Below are 23,601 nucleotides of genomic sequence, written 5' to 3' on the forward strand. Positions count from 1 at the left end.
GAAAATACTTACACACTTGTACAACAATATGTAGCACGTTCAGTCACCATTTTTACACACAACATTGGACTTATATAACTCAGAATACAACATCTTTTAACATGCAATGAACATACATGCAAATACTCACACACTTGTACAACAATATGCATGTTCAGTCACCATTTTTACACAATATTGGAATCATATGACCTAGAATACAACATCTATTTAACATGCAATGAACGTACATGCAAATATTCACTCACTTGTACAACAATATGTATTTGCAGCATGTTCAGTCACCATTTTTACACACAACATTGGACTCATATAACCCAAGATAAAACATAAATCATTTAACCACTCAATCTCATCAACTATCCAAGACAGAGTGCGAAAACTCAACTTAGATCCTTTTTCCTTGTCAGCTTAGCTTGTTAATAACTCTTGAAAAGAGTTATATTTCATGTCTTTAGACCTAGCTAATTTTTTGTACTTAAGTATATTTTGTTGCATTTTAGGACATTTTAGTTATACTTTTTAGTATTACATTAGGATTTGGACTGTGTTGGAATTAGATGGTTTTAATCGCTTGTGGTGGAGTTTTTTGTGTGGTAGGAACAGGTTTTGGAACAAGGAAATAAATGAGTGAAGTTTTTTTAGGGCAAAGTGCAAACAGTTTGCCAGCATGGATGTCGTGGCAATGTTGGGAAGAACAAGTCAACATTTTTCACGTAGCAGCCCTAGTTCAAATTCAAACTTGTACCAGATAAATCCCCCTAAAATAGGAGAAGATAATCACAAGCTGTTAGTCGACCCTAGCTTAATCTGTCTATAAAAACTGATGAAGGGGACCTCACAAATAGAGAAGAAAAAGTGAGAGAGATCCTTAGGCGTGAATAAGGGTTCAGCTGTGCAAAGGACAGGAAGTCAAAGATAGTCCTTTTTAGCCATTATAGGAAGCTGTGTTGTCAAAGTGTAAACTAGGCAAGTGAAAGCTACTTTTCTTAGTTCTTCCATTATTTCCATTAGTGTTCCTTCGAAAGATTAAATTGAAGTAGTTGAACGCAATGTCAAATAATATTTTGGTTTGGAATTTTATTCTTCAGCCCATGAGCTAAATCTCATAGGATTAGGATTACTTTTGATAAAACTTTAACTATTTTTATGAATGTTGTATATATCTAATTTACTTTATTGTTTCATTTTATTGTTCCTATTTCTTAAAATGCAACGATTTCTAAACATTGAAGGCTGTTCGTATACTATAAACTGATTCTAATTCCGAAAGGGTTGAATTGGTTGGATTAAAATTGAATGAAATAAGCAAGTATTCGATAGACACTTGTAGTCGATTCTAGACATAGAGTCGCGATCATACAGAAGGAACCCACGCAAGATATCTAAAAAGCCTATAGATACGGGCAAGGTAATTTGAACTTTTGCTTTCGTGAGAAGCAAGCCATTTTAGAACTCTTCTATGCAGTAAAGTAGACACAATTTTGCCACGACATTATTGATAGTAACGGTTGATTCTAAGTAATCCTGACTTTCCGAATCAACATCACTCTATCCGTATTCTTGGTCATAGTATCTTTGTCATAACATATTTAGTTGCCTATTTCTTTGTTTACAGTCTATTCGAATAATCATTCTCATTATTGCCATTTCTGCTTTCACTTTTTTCCATAGTAGTTCCAATTATTCATTAATACCTCGTATTGCTTATATCATTACTCCACTAATTTCCACTACATATTTATCATTGACTTTTGCCATATCATTAATCACATTTTATTATAATAACTTGATCACTTTTGTGCCACAATCCGATCCTCGTGGGAACAATACTCGCTCATCACTTTATTACTTGAATCAACGTGTATACTTGCACAAATTCGCTTATCATTTCACACACGACAAGTTTTTTGTGTCGTTGCCAGGGATCAAGAATTTGGTGAAATTTGGTTTGGTTATTTTACTTAGTATTTTTATTTAACTTAGTGTATTTACTTTTTACAGGTTTGACCATCAGTGCATGAGAAAAGGCATTTCTGCTAACAAAAAATACCTTTATGATCTGGAGATTGACAAAACCTTGCAGAGAAAGAGAAAAGAATTGAGAAAAATGGCTTGAAATAGGAATGATCTTAATGGTAATCCGAATGATCACAATGAAAATCCTCCCATTGGACGTGTGGTAGATGATAGAGATATGCCAATTAGAGAGCATGTCATCCCAATGCTAGATGATTTGAATCCAGGGATAGTCAGACCAACCATACAAGCTCAACAATTCGAGTAGAAATTGGTAATGTTCTAGATGTTACAAATAGTGGGACAGTTCGATGGATTACCTATTGAAGATTCGAGATTACATTTAAGACTCTTTCTAGAAGTATGTGATTTATTCAAACAATAGGTTGTTCCTGAAGACACCTTGAGACTTAAGCTATTCTCGTATTATTTAAGAGATCATGCGAGAGTATAGTTGAATGCTTTGCCATTGGGAACAGTAGCATCATGGAATGATCTTTGCTAGAGATTCTTGTTACAGTATAACCCGCCTACTATAAATGCCAAGTTGAGAAACGATATTACGTCTTTTTGGCAGATGGAGGATGAGACACTATATGAAGCTTGGGAATGATTTAAGGAGTCAATTCAAAATTTTCTAATGCATGGATTCTAGCAATGGACTCAAATGGAGATGTTTTACAACAAGTTGAATGCACACACAAAGATGGTAGTTGATGCGTCTACCAATGGTACTTTGTTGGACAAAACTTATAATGAAACATACGAGATCTTGGAAAAGATTACCAACAACGATTATCAATATCCAAACACAAGAGCTGGGATGGGTAAGAGAGCTTTCGATACCATTGAGCTTGATGTAATCACTTCGTTAACGACCCAGGTATTTTTTCTAGAAAATATAATCAAAACCATGAAAAATCCAAATTTAGCCCATAAGATGAAATCGTCAGAGTTATCATGTGCTTATTGTGAAGAAAATCATGTGTTTGACGAATGCCCATCAAACCCAACATCAGTATACTATATGGGTAATTCCAATCAAAATAGCAATCCATATTCCAACCCTACAATTCATGGTGGAAACAACATCTGAATTCCAGTTAAGGTAATCAAGGTGTGGGAAACTTCAACAATTCCACAAGACAGAATATCAACAATGCAATGCCTGGTTATGTTCAACCTATGCCGAGGCAAAATACCCAATATGGTCAAGCATCATCTCCTACTTCTATTGAAGTTTTGTTAAAAGAATATATGGCCAAAAATGATGTTGTAATCCATTGTCAGGCTGTATCTTTACGAGCACTTGAAAACCAAGTGGGCCAAATAGCAAATGCTCTAACTTCAAGGCTATAAGGAGCATTGTCGAGTGATACTGAGAAATTAAGAACACAAGGTAAAGAGTATTACAAAGCAATCACCCTTAAAAGCGGGACTTAGTTGAGTGATGTTATTCACGATACTACAGCAAGAGAGGATAATGCAAGTAACAATTGAGTAAAGATCCTAGAACTATATAAAAAGTATACAAAATCTAAAAAGGATAAGTAGGAAAATGTTACGGTAAAATCAGATCATGTTACCAACAAAAATGTCACAATAAAACAATATTAGCAACCTAAAAGAAGATCGCCTCTACCTTTTCCACAATGATTCCATAATTGTAAACAAGATGCTCAGTTTAAAAGGTTTTTAGAGGTCTTGAAGCAACTCCATATTAACATACAACTAGTAGAAGCTTTGGAGAAATTTCGTGAAATTCATGAAAGATATATTATCGAAGAAGTGTAGGTTGGGAAAATTTGAAACTGTTGCTCTCGCTGAAGGGTGCATAACAATGTTGATGAATAAATTACCTCCAAAGTTGAAGGACCCAGGGAGTTTCACTATCCCATGTTCCATTGGAAGTCATTATGTTGGTAAGGCGTTATGTGATATAAGAGCAAGTATAAATCTAATGCCTATGTCTATTTTTAGGAAGCTAGGAATTGGGAAAGTAAGACCTACCACAGTAACGTTGCAATTGGTTGACCGATCTTATGCCCATCCAAAAGGTAAAATTGACGACGTATTGGGAAGGGTTGATAAATTTATCTTTCCTGCAGATTTTCTTATTTTAGAATGTGAAGCTGACCATAATGTACTAACTGTTCTTGGAAGACCATTTCTTGCTACTAGTAGGACCCTAATTGATGTACAGAAAGACAAGCTAACCATGGGAGTGAGTGATCAAGAGATTACTTTTAATGTGTTTAATGCATTAAAATGTGCGTATGATAATGAAGAATGTCACACCATTGGCTTAATGTCACACACTGGCTTGATAGAAGCAGCAGCGGATGAATTTGCAAAATTTTACTACAGCAATTCTGACAAAAAAGATGATTTGATGGAGCAATGTGACACAGTAAGTTTTGAAGAGCTTGGTGAATTTAAAGAAGCCCAGCAAATAATGGATAGGCCAGCGAAGAAATTTGAATCCCTGGATTTATCATAACGATCTTTTAAGCCTCCTAAACCATCTGTAGAGGAATCTCTCGTTCTAGAGTTAGAGCCTCTGCCACAACATTTGAAATATACGTATTTGGAAAATAACAGTACTTTGCAAGTTGTAATTTCTGCTAAGCTAACACCTAAGTAAGAGGACTGGTTGGTAGAGGTGTTACAACGATCTAAAAGAGCACTGGGTTGGACCCTTGCCAATATAAAGGGAATTAACCCTACATTTTGTATGCACAAAATTTTATTGGAAGATTATCATAGCAAATCTATTAAACAATAGAGATGACTAAATCCAATTATGAAGGAAGTTGTCAAGAAAGAAGTTATCAAGTGGCTTGATACTAGCATTATTTACCCAATCTCTGACAACTCACGGGTAAGTCCTGTGCAATGTGTACCCAAGAAAGGAGGTGTCACGGTAGTAAGTAATGACAACAATGAGCTCATACTAACTCGTACTACTACAAGATGGAAAGTGTGTTTGGACTACCACATGTTTAACAAGGCAACTAGGAAGGATCATTTCCCTTTGCAAATCATCGATCAAATGTTGGCCATATTAGTTGGTAAGGCTTTTTATTACTTTCTAGATGGTTATTCAAGATATAATTAGATTTCCATAGCACTTGAAGATCAAGAGAAGACAACTTTCATGTGTCTATATGACACTTTCACATTTAGACGAATGTCATTCAGGTTATGTAATGCCCCGGTAACTTTCCAACGCTGCATGATGGCCTTATTCTTGGACATGGTGGAATTTTTTTTTGAAATTTTTATGGATGACTTCTCTGTGTTCGAAAATTATTTTGAAGATTGTTTAAGAAATTTAGAGATGGTTTTATGTCGCTGTGAAGAAACGAATCTAGTATTAAATTGGGAGAAATGTCATTTCATGGTCTGTAAAGGCATTGTCCTAGGACATAGGGTGTCACAGTGAGGAATTGAAACGGACAAAGCAAAAATAGATGTGATAAAAAAATTGCCACTGCCCACTAGTGTTATGGGTATTATAAATTTTCTAAGACATGCAGGATTTTACAGAAGATTTATCAAGGATTTTTAGAAAATCTCTAAACCCTTGTGTACTTTACTTGAACAAAATAAACCTTTTAATTTTGATAATCAATGTTTGTAGGCTTTCGAGGAACTCAAGAAGCGACTTGTAGTAGCACCGATTGTGGTTGCTCTAGAATGGACATTACCCTTTGAACTCATATGCAACGTCAGTGGTTATGCTGTAGGAGCAATTTGGGCTCAAAGGAAAAACAAGGTACTACCTGCAATATATTATGCTAGTAGGACGTTGATAGAGACTCAGCTTAATTATACCACAATAGAGAAAGAATTACTAGTAGTGGTCTTTGCATTTCACAAATTTCGTTCTTATTTAGTAGGAACAGTGGTTACAGTCTACACAGATCACTCGACTATCAAGTACAGGGTACGAAAAAAAGATACCAAACCGAGATTGATTTGGTGGATACTCTATTACAAGTGTTTGATTTTGAAAGTAGAGATCGGAAAGGAACTGAAAATCAAGTGGCTGACCATTTGTCAAGAATAAAATCAAGGAATGAAGATGAAAGCAAGAAATATATTAAGGAAGAATTCCATGATGAACAGTTGCTCATTGCCAAGGTGTTACCTTGGTATGCCGACATAGTAAACTTCTTAGTAAGTGGTGTAATGCCATTTGACTTCAATGCTCAAATAAAACAAGAATTTCTTCACAACGCCAAACAGTACTATTTGGATAAACCATTCCTATTCAAGCATTGTGCAAATCAAATAATTCAAAAGTGCGTCCCAAACGATGAGATGCATAGTGGCATACAACATTGTCACTCAGCCTTATATGGAGGACATTTTGGAGAGATGAAAACATGTGCCAAGGTACTCTAGTCAGGATTCTATTGGACATGTTTTTTTAAAGATGCTCATGAATTCTATAGGTTGTGTGACCATTGTTAAAGAAAAGGAAATGTGTCTAGGAGACAAGAAATGCCGTTGCAAAGTATATTGGAGATTGAATTGTTGATGTTTGGGGAATAGACTTTATGGGTCCATTTTCACCATCCGTGGGTAAGCTATACATATATTTGGTAGTAGATTATGTTTCTAAGTGGGTAGAAACAGTAGCCTTAGCCTCTAATGATGCTAAGTCGGTATTGAAATTTTTGCATAAGAATATTTTCACATGATTTGGCACAGTGAGAGCCATTATCAATGACGAGGGATCCCATTTTGATTGTAAACCAATGGTCAATGCCAGGTACAGGGTGAAACATAAAATTGCCATGACATATCACCCTTAGACGAATGGCCAAGCTAAAATTTCTAATAGAGAAATTAAACAAATTATGGAAAAAGTGGTGAATCCATCTCGAAAGGACTGGTCTACTAAATTGGATAAAGCTCTATGGGTATACCGAACTGTATTTAAAACACCACTAGGGATGTCACCTTTTAAACTTGTTTACGGTAAGCCATGTCATTTAATTGTTAAACTTGAGCATAAAGCATTTTGGGCAATTAAGAAGTTGAACATGGATTGGGTTGCTGCTGGCAACAAGAGATTGCTGGAATTGAATGAGATGGAAGAATTTTGAACAGAAGCATATGAGAATGCTCGTTTGTATAAGGAAAAGACCAAGTGATGGCCTAATGCCAAAATTTTACCAAGGCAATTTGAACCTTGACAGCAGGTATTCTTGTTTAATTCTAGGCTCAAAATATTTCCTGGTAAGTTAAAATCTTAATGGTCAGGACCTTTTGAATTAATTCAAGTGTATCTGCATGGTGTTGTTGTTATTAAAGACCTAAGAATAGGGGCTACAGTCAAGGTTAATGGACAATGCTTGAAGCATTATCAGGATGCTCCTATAGAGTGTGACAAACAAAGCATTAGCCTTCGTAATGTTTGAATTTTTGTTAATAAGTAGTTTTTTCCGTTTTATCTCCCATTGCTATTTTTATTTTTATTCTCTTTGTTTTTATTATTATGAACATAAGTAGAATAAAAGAAGCAGGGTTTGTTATTATATACACAGCAGTAGTTTGCTGCAGCATTACCAAGAAACATTATGCTATGACAAACTGAATAATGAGGTGTTAATAAAAGAGTTGACCGATTAGAAAATTTCAAAGGAAAGATTTTTAGGTAGTTGCATTTAGTGAATATTGGGAAACCCAAATTATGAAGCCCACAATGTAGGGCTCGGTTATTTCATTTTTTCCCAAACAGTCTTTTTCATTTTTAACTTTTCCTCCACGTCATAAACCTTCTCCCTCATGTTTCCCATTCCCTAAAAACTGTCACCACTATCCCTTTTTATTTTCTTCAACTAGTTCAAGTTTCCTATTTCTCACAAAGTTCAAATTTTTACAGTTCTCTCATCTTTAACCTCTCTACTATTTGTTTTTTTTTACTCCATTATTTTTCTTTTTTGTTTCCCTGACCTTTTTTTCATGGCTAGTTTAAGGTGTACTTCTAAAATAGCAGAATCTACACACATTGGCACCCCGCAACCAAAAATATTCTTCAATGCTGCTGCTGCCACAAGGTATTCAACTAATATTCTAAAGTGGCCATTTTGTTTTGAACAGGGATTTTTATTGAAGGATGAACCCCACATGGGGTACGATGAATCGGTATCCTCGATTGTAGAAAAGCACAATTGGAGCAGGTTTGTCTACACCCAGGGGATGTTGTGGGTAAAGTGGTGAAAGAGCTTTACGCTCATGTAAATTCCCTAGATTCTCCCTTCATTTATGTGCAAGAATACCATATTAATGCCAAGTTCAACATCGAGGAAGTTAGAGATGAGCATTCTGAATTTTCTAATAATATTACATCGAAAGGGTTGGCTTTATGCGTTGAAGGAACATAGTGGATTATTTCAAGCTAGGAGTATTACACAGTTGAAAAAGTTGTATTAAAACCAATTGGAAAGGTGTGGTACCACTTTTTAAAAAGTCGTCTTATGTTGTCTACGTATAACACGACTGTTTCAAAAGAAAGAATGTTGTTTTTGCATTCTATTCTACAAGGAAGACAAATAAATGTAGGGAAGATTATCTTCCAAGACGTCCATAGGTGTTTTGATAAGAATTTCGGGAGTTTAAATTTTCCTTCCCTTATTTCTGCCCTCTATAAGATGGCAAATGTGCCTTTAGTTGATGCTGAGGAAATTACTCCCAATAAAAGTTGGTATAACGCAAGCAATTTTTGCAAAGCTTTGAGGAACTAAGTTTGTCGCAGCAACCCAACACAGTCAAGCTTCCCCTACCACACATATTCCCACAACAACATCTCCCGCCTCTCATGACCAGGAGACTTCTCTAAAACAGTTAGAACAGAGGCTATCACTGTTTGAGGTACAACAATACCAAATAATGGAAGAGTTGGAACAAAGTAATGAAAGCCAGGCTCGGTACTAGTTCGTATGTGAAAGATAGGGATTTGGCATTAAAAAGATCCTTTTAGAAAAAAAATTTGAGACCTATGCTAAAGCCTTCTTCGTCTTAGCATCTAAGCATGACATCCGCACAAATCAGTTAAATCAAAGTTTTTCAACCTTAAAACCCATAATCAAATTTACAGAGACTTATTAGGATCCTTTACTTTCTCCTTCCTCGAATCCTCGAGTACAGGAGGATAAGAAAGGTTATCGATACTCGATTTCTCTACTTCTAGACTCCAATTTTCGTGATTACAGCTCCATGAAGAGCTCTCTTAAATTCTCTTCTTCTCTAGAGCAACTGAAGAAGACAAAACAAATTAAAAAAAAAAAGAAGAAATTTATAGACTAAATTAAGAGGATTCTTCTTCTTTTCTAAAATGTCCTCTCTCACCTATATATATCTCCTATGCATGGTTTCCCAAACCCTCCTAGCCAATCATCAGTAATCATTATGTTTCCTACTATTGAACCAGTCGACTCCATCCTAACCAAACTAGAATTAGAACTAAACCATTTGCTCATCAGTACACAATTTTCCCCAAAATTCCTAGTAGAGTCCACCAACTTACCATACATTCAATTAGGTCCCAAATTTCCTCCTTAATTGGGCCCTTAAAGATATCCGGGTGTAATAAAACTTATTTATCCTAAACTATTATTTTTTGGTTAAAATATGCTATAAGTTTTTGCACTCTTTGTATATTTGACATTTACTCCCTTTATTTTTATTGCAAGAAATTTAATCTCTTTACTTTTTAGATTTAAAAATGCATGTTCAATTATTAGCATTGTTAAAATTTTTCTGTGTAACACCCCATACCCAACTCGATTGTCGGGTTTGAGCTATAAGGTGTCACATTCGTTGCCAGAGCAACTACGAACAATCACAATCTAATTTACAAAATTAAACACCAAATATAAATAAAATATTATATAAAATAATAATAATCATTTTTCAAGTCTTAAATGAGCTCACGAAAGCTCTAATGCTAACCTGAGACCGAATTAGGACTAAATTGTAATATTTTCAAAATTTCGAGTTGACGTCTCAACTTTTGGGTTTCCTCGTCACAACGCAACAGACTAACTTAGATTTTTTTGCAATAACCAACGTTCAACGCCGCGTCATGACATGGCGATATGATCTCTTCGCAACGACACATGCTCGACGTCGCGATGTAACATACTATTTCTAAATGGTCAAGTTTTGACACCTACTTGAAATCACCTAATCATCTCAAACACATTTGCAACTACAATATTAGCCAATTTATATGTCCAATAAATTCAATTATAGCCAAAGTATCTTTTATACATATACAATTTACATCCATTTCAACAATTTCATTAAAATACACAATTCGTTTTATCATACTCAACATTGAACTAATTGGCATATATGCATATGTTTATAGATACTTAGTCAAATAAAATATTAGCATACCATGTAACAGCCCGATTTTCAGTGATGTTGGAAACGGTAGCTTCGACGCCACAAATCCGATGAGTGAGTCTGTAAATATTATTATTTAATATTTATGAGTCAAATATAGTATTATAATAAAATAATTTTTGTTAATTGCATGAATATTTAAGTACAAGTGGTTTGTCCCTAAAGTCAAATGGTTTTGGAAAACAAGGTATCGAGACCTTATTTCTATAGATCGAGCTCGTAAATATTTTTATTAAATATTTACGAAGTGATTATATAGGTGTATTGAAATTTGATCTAGAAATTTTGACATTTTGATAGTTAATTAAGGAAAATTACTAAATCATAAAGGACGAAAAACTCAATCGCTATTGAATTTTATTAACTAAATGACTTAATTAATATATGTGGGAGGACTTATATGGTATTTAGAAAATTATAAATATTAGTGGACGATAAAGCTCTTAGTCATCTAGTTAAATTTCATGTTAATAATATATGGTAAAAGTGTAAATAAATAAATAATGTATAAACAAAAGACAAACAAATGTATCATCATCTTTCTTAGTTTATTTTCCACCAAAACATGGAAAGAAAAACACCATGGACAAGCTCAACATCTGGCCAAGCTTAGTTTGATGCATGTAAGTGTAATTTTCATCCATTTTTCATGACTTTTATGTTTTTGAGACCTTTGTAGCTTAATCCAGGTAACCCAGGGACTAATTTGTAAAACTGTTAAATGTGTAGAATTTTACCATGGATAAATGTGTGATATTTTTTAAGTTTGAAGATAGATTTATAAGTTTTGATAGTTAAATAGGACTAATTTGTTAAGCAGTTTTAGTTTATTTTAAAGTTTAAAGATTAAATTGTTAAAATAGTAAAGTTACATGAAGTCTTGTGAAAAATGGATAAATATGGGCTGTGTAGAGAGTATATAAAATTTGGCCAGCATTGATTTGGTTAAATTGTGATAGATTTAAAAGTTTCGGGTTTAGGGTAAAAGTGTAAAATATTGATAAATGGTAAATTACATAAATTTAAGTATTTTAAAGTATTTGAATTGAATAACTGAATTAAATTATTATATTTAGATTAAGAAATGAATCAAATGAACAATAATCACAAGGAAGGAAAGTTAGCGGAGTAATAATCGATGTTGGGTTCGTTGTTGTTTTTGGATTAAATAAGTTCGTAAATTGATTAAATTAATTATTTGTTGTTTTTGGTGATTTAATACATATCTATTTATGTTGAAATTGAAATTAACTGCTTGAGATTGGAATGTGATGAGTTAGACTAAGTTGTGATGATTTTTAAGTTGAGTATTATGTTTGGGAAATATGAAATGTGTCCCGTTTGAACCTTGTGAATACTTAGGATACAAATGGCATGTCATTAGGGGGTTATTTACAGTTTCTAGTGCTACTCTTAGATGTCCTACCAATGGCTGAGGTCCTGCATTTGTTGTGAATTCTCCACAGCTCGTGTGAGCAGCATCGTGTAGCCTAACATCTCGATCCACAGCTCGTGTGAGCAGCATCATGTAGCCTAACATCTCGACCCACAGCTTGTGTGGCCAGGCCCATTTCACAGCTCGTGTGAGCATATACGTAACACCCTTAACCCGTATCTGTCGTCGGACTAGGGTTAAAGGGGTTACCAGGAAAATTAGAATATTTTACGAAAAATTCATACACATTATCCACAATCATAATCAAGCGTTATCATAGAGTCTCTTATATAGGTCATCGAGACTTTAAACATACATTAAAAAGGGGTCGGGACTAAACCAAGCTCATACAAAATTTTTCCAAAACTTAAACATTTTTCAAAGTTGTACAGGTCACACGTCCGTGTGAACAAGCCTTGTGCCTCACACGGCTTTAGAATGCCCATGTGTCTAGGCTGTGTCAAAACAGGGCATACATACTGACTTGTCGACACAGCCACCAGACACGCCCGTGTGCCTGGCCGTGTGAAAATTAGGGAGACTACTGACTCGGCCACATGGCTGACCACACGCCCGTGTGTCTAACCCGTGGTCAAAATTGACTTGGCCACACGGCCTAGCACACGCCTGTGTATGCGATCGTGTGGTCTACACAGGCTCATTTCAAAATGGCCCTCAAGCAATACGGCTGAGACACACGCCCGTGTCTCTGCCCGTGTGGGAAAAAAGAATAGCCCATTTGCAAGGCCAAATTGCCACCCATTAAGGGTCCTCCCTACAAGCATCAAATACACTTCAATTGCATAACATTTTCAGCGAATTCCAATCATCAAACATCCATCATTCATGTCATATTACCAACATCCAATTTCATACTTATATTCCATACTAAAACATGCCAAATCTTAAAGTAAAAATATACCAAAACTTATTGTTTATAACCTCAAAACCTTTCATTCAATCTTATGCCATGAACTTACCAAATTCTTCAAATAAGCACAAACCAAACTTACCAAAATGACCAATTCACTTGGCCCTTCAAGAACACATCACATAGACATAATTTGCATCACATACCATATACCGAAGTCAAACCATAATCATAACCAAAACCAAGCCATATCACATGGCTAAATATATACATCACAAAACATAATCAAAGTTCTTCTAGCTTATACATGCCATACTTTAATATTCACATTTTCAGAAGGTACCAAAAAAAAGTTCGATACTGTGGTGATGATCCTCGATGATCCCCAAGCTCTCGGTAGCCACGATATCTATAAAACAGTTGAACACACAGAGTAAGCTTTCAAAAGCTTAGTAAGCCATATACAAATAACTTAACATTCAAAACATTAAAGCATCATCAAATTACATATACTCCTTAGTCAAGTGCTATCATAAACCACATAATTCATATACATTTCTCATATACTCAATTCTTTTGTATATATGGCATACTTTCTCATACTTATATCACATATCATCATTTGCTCATGTACTTACCTTTTATTCTCAAACATTGAACTATATTTCAAACGTACCTGAATTAGATACACATTTCATATATTCATTCTTTTCTCGGAATTCTTGTTGAACCGTTCAGAATCATAAGGATACGTCGATATCGATGCCACTATCCCAGACTGGGTCTTACACGAAATCAAATACGATGCCAATGTCCCAGACGTGGTCTTACACAAAAACACATATCAGATCCTATGTCATGACATATGTATCCTAACTATTCCTAGGGTTCGTACGGGACTTTTCGAATGTCAGAACTTTGTCGATACTTTCTCAGATGTCTCATATTTCTCAACTCTTATAATCATTCATCATAGTTCAATAGCATATAATTGATAGTAATTCAATTCAAAACACATTTATTTGTATATATACTTACCTCGTACGGATTCGGATAGACAGAATTGACTACTCGACGACTTTCGACTTTCTCCGATCTAATTCCGTTTTCTTTAATTCTTGATCTATATGAATTCAAATTTCACTTATTCAAGCTCATGTTCATTCAAATCAATCCAAAAACACATAATTAGGGCATTTTACAAATTAGCCCTCATACTTTCATATTTTCATATTTTGACAATTTAGTCCCTAATTCATAAAATCACAAAATACACCAAATTTCTTTAGACATATGCTTGGACAAATATTCCTATAGCTCATACAAGCCCACATATTTTATTTATTTCACATTTTAATCCCTCAATTTACAAATTTCACAATTTAGTCCAAATTACTCAAATTCATCAAAAATTCAAATACAAAATATGTTAACCTAAAACATATCTTTCATTTAATAACATCAAACTTCATAAAAATCATAGTTTCATCAATAGCTGAACTCAAAATCATTAACAATTTTAGAAATTAGGACATGGGCTTGATAGTATACTGAGCAACGATCACAAAAACGTAGAAATTATCGAAAACGGATCAAAATACATACCTTAATCAAGCAAACTCTTAGTCAAATCCTAACTATCTCTTTTTCTTTTGGCTATGGATGATAATGGATAAACAAATTTTGATTTTGTTTTATTTATTAACCTTTATTAACACAAGTACAAAAATGTCCTTGATTATTAACCTTTAACACATAATAATTCATGTCCATGAAATTCCATTAACAATAATCATGGCATATTCACATCATAAGGACCTCCCCTTTAATAAGACATAGCAAATAGGCACTTTAACAATCAAAAGGCAACTTTTACATTTTACTTGATTAAGTCCTTTTATCAAATTAGGCACACAAACGATAAAATTTTCATACGAAATTTTCACACATTTTAATTCACATATTTTAAGCACGAAAAATAGTATAAAAATATTTTTTGACTCGGATTTGTGGTCCCGAAATGACTATTTCGACTAGGGTCTAAACTGGACTGTTACAATATACAATTACATGTTACAATCACAGCTTGTATGAGTATTTCCCAAGTATTCAATGTTATTTCATTTGGTTCAAAGGGTGATAAAGGTTTAAACAAATATGTACATATATGATGGTCAAAATATGTGAATTGGAAGATGTTCATATAAATACTTGAAATGGAAAGCTATGTTTATCGAACATATGATAGATGTAATATGTGCTTGTTATGTTATTATTATGTTCCATTATTTGTTAGAATTATATGTTTCTTTGTGATACCTACTAACCTTGTATGGTTGTATTGTATAGGAAAGAAATGTAAGTACAAGATTTCATGAATGATTATGTGTTAAATGGTAAAATGAAATATTTAGATGAATTGGTTATACGGAATTCTTTTATGCATACAGATATATGAAATGTAACATCCCAAATTAGGGCCTAGTCGGAACAGTGGTTTTGAGACCACAAGTCCGAGATAGAAATAATTATTTTATGATTCTTATGAGGTTTATGTTATGAATGCATGCTTGTGTGAAAGTTTCATGAAGAAATTCAATGCATAAAATGTTTAATTGCATTTTAGGGACCAAATTCAATAAAGAAAAAAACTTGCATTCTAGAAGCTTTAAGCATGAAATTGCATTAGATTGTGAATTAGAAGGTCCTAAGTAGAAATTTGACCAATTTCTAAAATTTTGGACAAAAATGGACATGCATAGAGAAAAAAAATTAGAAAAAGAAACCCTAAAGGCATTTTGATCCTTAGGTAATTAAAACAATAAAAAGGGAAAATCAAACCAAAAATGTTTCCATCTTCCTCCTTGGCTGCCAAAAATCACAAAACCCCATATCTAGGGTTTTTTTCAACATTTCCAAGCTCAATAGTAAGTGTTCCCTAGCCCCGTTTTTAATGTTCTTTGTATTTTTAAAGTCCTGGTAACATGATCTACCCATTTCTAGCTATACTTTGAGCTAGGGTTCATGTATGAAAATTGATCCGTGCATGAAATGCTTGTATTTTGATAATTTATGGAGGATTATGAATGTTTGATGCATGGTGAACATCTTTTATTAGGTGATTTTTAGTGAAAACACCTAAACAAGGGATTTGTTTGTAAAAGTGTGAAAGTGAGTAGTAATAATATGAAATAAAAGAAAATATGGGCTGATATGAGCATAGAAAAGGTTTGGCCAAGCTTGGGTAATTAAGAAAATGCATGCATTTCATTTTACGAGCCTAGGGACTAAATCACAAATATGTGAAAGTTTAGGGGTCAAAATGTAAATTTCCAAGAGTATGATTTATCGACCCGTTTGAATAATGTGAATAATAAATAATTTAAATATGGCATTATAGATCAAGAAAAACGTGAATCAGGACTTGATCGAGGAAAGAGTAAAGTATACAACAACTAGGCTCGATTATCATCATTTTGTACCGAGGTAAGTACATGTGCAAATAATGTGGTATTGTAGTATGTTTTAATGCTTTAATATGATGTGATAAATGTTTTATTGTAATTATGAGTTATATGCCTATTGATTGTTATGAAAACATTAATGTTATCATGGTCGTTAACCACGACGTTACGAGCAAGTACGATGGAGATACTATATGCAAGTGAGGAAAATCCCATTTGAACCTTAGGAATAGTTTAGGCTACAAGTGACATGTCACTAGGAACTAAGAAGTCTGAACTCGTTGAGTGGTCCAAGTTTGTGAGGTATGTAGCATCCGAGCTCGTTGAGAGGTCTGAGTTCATTATGGATGCAAGCATCCGAGCTCGTTGAGAGGTCCGAGTTCATGATGGATGCGATTCATGTAACAATTGAGGTCGTTGAGAGGTCTGAGTTCATGATGGATGTGTTACATGTTATGTGGTAGCTTCGGCTACGCTTGTATATGTGGCACTTATATGCAAGGTTTCCGTATATCCAATAGTATTCCGAGTGTTCAACGGATAATGTAACGATTGTATTGAAAGTCTCGCAGAGGGCATATGAAAGAGGTATGGTTATCGATACTCTACGATGAGTATAGGTACATACGCTAAACCTATGAGTAATGTTTTGATAAAGATTGATTTAAGATACGCAAGTATGTATGAGCATCTGATGAGTAAGAAAAAAGGTTTGAATGGAGAAAATTTTTTATGTATATGTTACCATGTTTTTACATGTTGATTTTTTATTACTTTTACATATTATTTGTATATGGACTTACTAAGCTTTAATGCTTACTCTTCTCTCTTTCCATCCTTTGTAGTTTCACCAAGCTAGCAGGGGATTGGAAGTTGTCGGAGTATTCGATCACACTATCAAAAGACTGTTGGGTATAGTGAAAATATTATTTTGAGTATGGCATGTATAGGAACTTGGTTATTTTGTGATATGTGTCATGTTATTTGACTAATTTGTGAAGGCCTATGATGATGATGATGATTCTTTTGTAATGGCCATGTGATATGGCTCATATTTGATCATTGCGGTTGTAATCTAATTACCCATGCATGCATGTGTTAGTGTCTTGATGGTAGGATATTTTATTGCTTGGTGAATTCATGATAATGATGTGGTATGTTGTTGATTGATGAATGTATGGTAAAGTGTGGATTAAGTGCTAAAGGTTAAAGGATGACCTAATGACTTAAAATGACTATGTGCATGAATACACAATTTGAGGTTATGGTAACAAGTTTAATAATGCATGAAATGGGTGTGGAATGCCTCTAAATGGTGTAACAAATGAGGGTTCAATAAGATGACATTATGAAGATGTGAGAGTGCCATGGTGTGGAATGTTTGAGTGTATATATATGTCATGTTGCATGTTGTAAAGTGTGTTTGAATGTATGAGTGATTGAGGGTGACCAACGGCTTGGAAAATAGCCTCCAAAAAGGTCCACACGAGTAGACACACGGGCATGTGTCACACACGGCCAGCACCTTGGGAGTGTTGAACAGCCATGTGTCCCTGCACCTAAAATTTCTAAGTCAGTTTGCATGGTAGTAAACACACGGGTAGAGACACGGCCATATGTCTCAACTGTGTGAAGGACACGGCCTAGCACACAGCGTGTGCCATGGCCGTGTGACCCTAAATAAGTGATGACATCATAAACAAAATGTTCAGGTTTTTGGACACGGGCGTGTCTAGGATGTGTGAGGGACACGGGCCAAGGACACAGGTGTGTGCTCGGCCATGTGAAAACCCCTATAGGTTCAAAATGAAAAATAATTTTTAGAAATCCCACAAGGCTAAGGGACACGGGCGTGTCCCAATGCGCACAAGCATGTGCATTGCCTCCACACGGGTGTGTAGGGCTCAACCCTAGAAATTTTCTTAGAATTCTCTTAAGTTCTCGGATTAGTTCCGGATTGTTTTTAATGTATGTTTTGGACCTTATAGGTCCATAATAAAGACAATATGATTTTGTTTGATTGGTTTTAATTGGAATGAAATTTGATGACCAATGTGTTTTCAAAATGCCCTATCTATGTACGGTAATGCCTCATACCTTGTCCCGATCTCGGGTACGGGTAAGGGGTGTTACATGAAACAAATATATGAAGTGTTTACACGAAATATTTTTAGGAATATAGATATATGAAAAAGGGATGTTTGAAATACATACTTGAAATAAAGATGTTAAATGTTAAATTAATATGTGATGGTGTATGTACCAAATGTGTTTTTAGGTATATGTTTGATGACATGATAAAATTACATGTTTTATATATGAACTCACTAATCTTGTGAGACTTGTGATGTGTATAGGAAATTAACTGACTCATGATTAGGATTTTGAATTATCTTGTAATATGTTTTATTACACCCTTTTTCGGTAAGTCAAAGTTTAAGTTTATCATGAACTTACAAAGCTTTATGTAAGCTTACCTCATTTTGGTTTTTTCTTCTTTGTAGATCATTGGATTCGAGTTGTCGATTGGATTACTTTTGGAGATACCACTATCCGTTCAACAATTCGATATAAAATGTGATTATTTTTTTATTTAGGTTATAAGTGACATGTTCTAGGAGCATTTAAGTTCTTTTACTATAATAATATTATTTAAACTTAGTTTAAGCATATATGTGTATATATCTTTGGATTTGGCTTATATATGTTCATATATGTATGTCTTTAGTTGTTTGGTGTGTGCTTCTTGGAAGTGTTTGAAATATGGTAAGATTGAATGTGAATGGAATGATTGAATTGGTACAAATGCTTAGGTAACATGGTAGATCTTGGTTGATGATTTTTGTAACTCCCCTTACCCGTACCCGAGACTAAGACAAAGTACGAGGCGTTACTAGATATATACTTGGACATTTTCAAAAATTACAGGTTATAAAATTTCATTCTAATTTAAAATCAACTAAACAACATCATAGTGTCCCGATTATGGGCCTACAAGGTCCAAAACATAGATTAAAAGCGATATGGGACTAAACCAAGAATTAAAGAAAATTTTAGAAAAATTACTAGGGTTATACCTCACACGCCCGTGTGCTTAGGGACACGCCCGTGTCCCTCACCCGTGTTGGATTATTTGGATTTATTTTTCAATTCGAACCTACAGGGGTTTTCACACGTTCAAGCATACGCTCGTGTTCCTGGTCTGTGTCCCTCACACGGCCTAGACAAGCCCGTGTCATCGCCCGTGTCTAAAAACCCAGACATTCTGTTTATGACGTCATCATTCATTTTGAGGCACACGGCCAAGGTACACGCATGTGTGCTAGGCTGTGTCCTCCACACGGTTGAGACACACGGCCATGTCTCTACCTGTCTGTTTACTACCATGCAAACTGACCTAAAATTTTAAGTGCAGGGGACACACTACCGGGCAACATGTCCATGGGGCTGACCATGTGTCACACACGGCCGAGACACATGTCCATGTGTCTACCTGTGTGGACCTTTTTAAGGCTATTTTCCAAGTCCTTAGTCACCCTCTATCATCCATACACACTTAGAGACTTCAATGGTATTTAACATGGCCTAATTATACTCTTAAACAACCTTGACATGACTCATTGCATGTTAACCTAATCTCATCGATTTAGTAAATGCTAAATTATCCTTTTCGTGTTAGGGATTAACATAGCACATTTTACTTTTTACCCTTAGGCTATATTATAACCATATACCATTATATACTATGTCCACTTTCAAATTATTAGGTTCCATTTCAATCATCCAGTCATGATAAACCTCATCATCATATCTCATGAAACATTTAAACATAAACATGCATCATTGGTAGGTTTACTACCTACATCAATATGAGTCATATCTCATGACCCTATACAAAAGAATAAGTATACCATTTAGGCCATTACATTGGCTAGCCAAATGACACATATAACAAAATAACCAAAAATCCTATACATGCCATTAAACAAAATGGAAGTATCTATATATCACAGCAGGACAAGTCGATAGTGTGTTGATTCTCCAACTATCTTCCAATCTTCACGAGTCCACGAGCTCTGTAAGACAGGGAAAGGAGAAAAAGGGGTAAGCATTTATATGATTAGTAAGTCCAGATAACTGGAAAATAAACTTACAGATTAATTAGAATACAACCATAGTAAGCATTAATTCCAACAAGCATGAAATAGTTTCCCTATCACATGCAGTCAATCATCAAGTTAGTCTCATAACAATACATCATGTCATTAGTCTTAGATGAGCTCATCAATTTAATATTTCCATTTCTATTTCTCTTGTTAATCCAGTTGAATTTCTCGAAAATCTCGATGGGTAGCCTCATTATCGTCAAGTTATACAAGTGATCACCTCTAGTACACACTCCCGTGAACCTTATATCTTACGGCGGGATTACCAGTCCAAGCTAAATCCCCATAGTATTAACTCATAGAGCAATGTCGGGATTACCAGTCCAGGCTAAATCCCTTTCTACAACAATTGCTCCCATAAGCTCAGATCTGAATTGCCAGTCTAGGCTAAATTCAGTCTTCAATTTGATTACCCGTCTGGGCTAAATCCTTAATGCACCCATATTCTTCAGGAGGCTCGATCACTCAAGGAACATCCGTCCAGGCTAGGTCCTTTCTCTTTTGAGATCATCAAATTACTCGTCTGGGCTAAATCCTTTTCTGCAACACATGCAGGATCTCATGTCATGTAAGCCATAATTTATCCATCGGATTCCCTTTTCTATTTCAACCGGGACATTTATCATTTTTCCTTTACACAAGCACATTCATAAATTATCATGCAATGAATTTATAAATTTTCATACATTCAAGAACACGCATGTTTAAGTATATTAAGAGTTTACTTCGGGTTATACGAACTTACTTGGTAATGGCTTCGGTTTCGTATTTTGGTTATTTTGAAACCTTTCATTTTCCACGATTGACCTTCAGAATTGTTTCCTCGGGGACTATATCAATAAAATTAGATTATTAATACATCACATTATTCGTTTTAGGCCTAAAACTCACCCTAGGGAAAAATGACCATTTTGCCCATAACTTTTCACAATATTTACAATTTAGTTCTAAGTCTCATATAATGAAATGCATGTAATTTCTTGGCTACCCAAGCCTAGCCGAATGTATTATAAGCTCATACTAGCCCACATTTTCCTCTATTTCACATTTCTACCCCACATTTTATACCTTTTTCAATTAGGTCCCTTTTTGGTGTTTCCATGAAAAATCACCTAGCAAAAGATGTTTATCTAATATCTAACTTTCATAATCCTCCATAAATTATCAAAGAAAAACCATCTCATGCATGGGTCAAATTTCTAACATGAACCCTAGCTTGAAGTATGGGTAAAAATGGATAGAGCACGTTACGAGGGTTTCAAAAATACGAAGAACATTAAAAACGGGGCTAGGGAACACTTACTATTGAGCTTGAAATGTTGGAAAACCCTAGCTATGGAGACTCCTTCAAATTCTGCAGCATGGGGAAGAAAATGAGTGAATTTTTGCTTGATTTTCCCTTTTTATTTCATTAATTAACCAAATGACCAAAAAGCCCTTCCTTACTAACCTTTCCAAATTTTCCATGTATGCTCATTTTTGTCCAAAAACTTAGAAATTGGGAAAATTACTCTTTAAGGACCTCTAATTAATATTCCAAAGAAAATTCATACAAATTGCTTCTAGAATCCAAGTTTTGCAATTTATTCAATTTGGTCCTTAATTTCCAATTGAACACCTTACACATAGAATTACTTCATGAAACTTTAACACATGCTTATTTTCATATCCTAGACTTCATAATGATCATAAAATAACTATTTTAACATCAGATTTGTGGCCCCAAAACCACTATTCTGGCTAGGCCCTAATTCAAGATGTTACAATTTTGGTCATAATAAATAAGGTATATTTGATAGTTGAAGAAGTATGAAATCTTGAGTAGTTGTACTTAAATGGATTATGTTTCAATGTTTGAATTGTGGTGCCAAGTGATGGCATATTGGTTAGGCACATAGGATGAATGATTTTGGCATGTTTTAGGTATGTTTGAATGTGTTTTAACCATGTGAAAGTGATTGGAAAAGGTTTGGTTTGGTGTTCAAGAAATGGATGTTGAATGGTTTGCATTAGGGGTCATTTTGGGTGCACACAGCCTGAGACACGGGCTGTCACATGATCGTATGCCACACATGACCATATGTCTTATTAATTTTAGGTGTAGGATTTTTCAAACGATCACAATCAATTACACGGTCTCAGCACACAGGCGTGTAGAGTAGCAACACATGTGTGTGGGGTAGCCCAACGGGCTGGCCTTTGTCGCACAGCCGTGTGACCCCAATTTTTAATTTTTTCTACATTTTTGTTTTGTTTTAGATTAGTCCCTATTTGTTTTCAAACTATTTTTGAGGTCCCAAAAGCTCGATTTAAGGTTGTTTTTGTATGAATGTCATGATTATTTATTAGACATTGATTTATGATATTTAAATTGATTTTTGAATTTTGTTTAAATATTATCAGATATGTTAATCGTTGTAATATCCTGTAACCCTATTCCAACCCTATTCTAGCGACGGAGACAGGTTAGGGGTGTTTTATACCACAAGTTATGCCTAGCCTGATATTATAAAATTCTCAATTTCATATATTTTAACATGTGGCCATTTCAAATACCAATTCCAACTCCAATAGTTCACATGATCACATCTTAAACCAAAAATCGACTAGGCCTAGGTACATGTCATGCTTAAAACAAGACAGATTTATACAAACTTTGCTAAGTAAGGGATTGCCTCATGGATGTTGGATCTACTGATCGCACTCTCAAGAATTTATTATACTTGCGCACGGAGAAAAACAAACTGTACACTAAGTGAAAACGCTCAGTGATAATTCCATAACATGAGATAAAATAACATATGCATTAGTAAATTGTCACAAGGTATATAATATCAATGACTAATCAAAACATGTTCTATGATGCTAAATAATTCTATTTATGTATTCACATTTGAGCATACCATAACAATAGTAAAATCAATTCAAGTTACCTATCAACTACCTACCTTTAAACCATTTCCAATTTCAATATATTCAATTTCATTCTCATTTAACATCAATATGTCATTCAACCCACCATTCAATCATTTTCTAGAGTCTATTGACTCATTCGTATTTGTTTGGCCCCTAAGGCTCATTTTCAACCTATTCATATAGTAGTTTTATACTACTCTTGTCATCCCCTGTGGCCCAGCTACGGTAGTTTGCCTTCTACAATATATTACCATTTCGGATGGCCCAACAATGATAATTTAATCTATTTTAATATTCTACCATCTC

The 23,601-nt window shown here is 34.6% G+C and overlaps 1 protein-coding gene across 1 annotated transcript; it reads left to right on the forward strand.

Annotated features, from left to right (window-relative positions):
• The first annotated feature begins 3,784 nt into the window (after positions 1-3,784).
• On the forward strand, positions 3,785-4,519 carry LOC108466158 (uncharacterized). The gene has a single exon (XM_017766515.1). The coding sequence runs from the start codon at positions 3,785-3,787 to the stop codon at positions 4,517-4,519; it is 735 nt and encodes a 244-aa protein (XP_017622004.1).
• Positions 4,520-23,601: the final 19,082 nt, after the last annotated feature.

Source organism: Gossypium arboreum, chromosome 2, assembly GCF_025698485.1.
Source record: "Gossypium arboreum isolate Shixiya-1 chromosome 2, ASM2569848v2, whole genome shotgun sequence".
In the NCBI taxonomy this organism is placed as follows: domain Eukaryota; kingdom Viridiplantae; phylum Streptophyta; class Magnoliopsida; order Malvales; family Malvaceae; genus Gossypium; species Gossypium arboreum.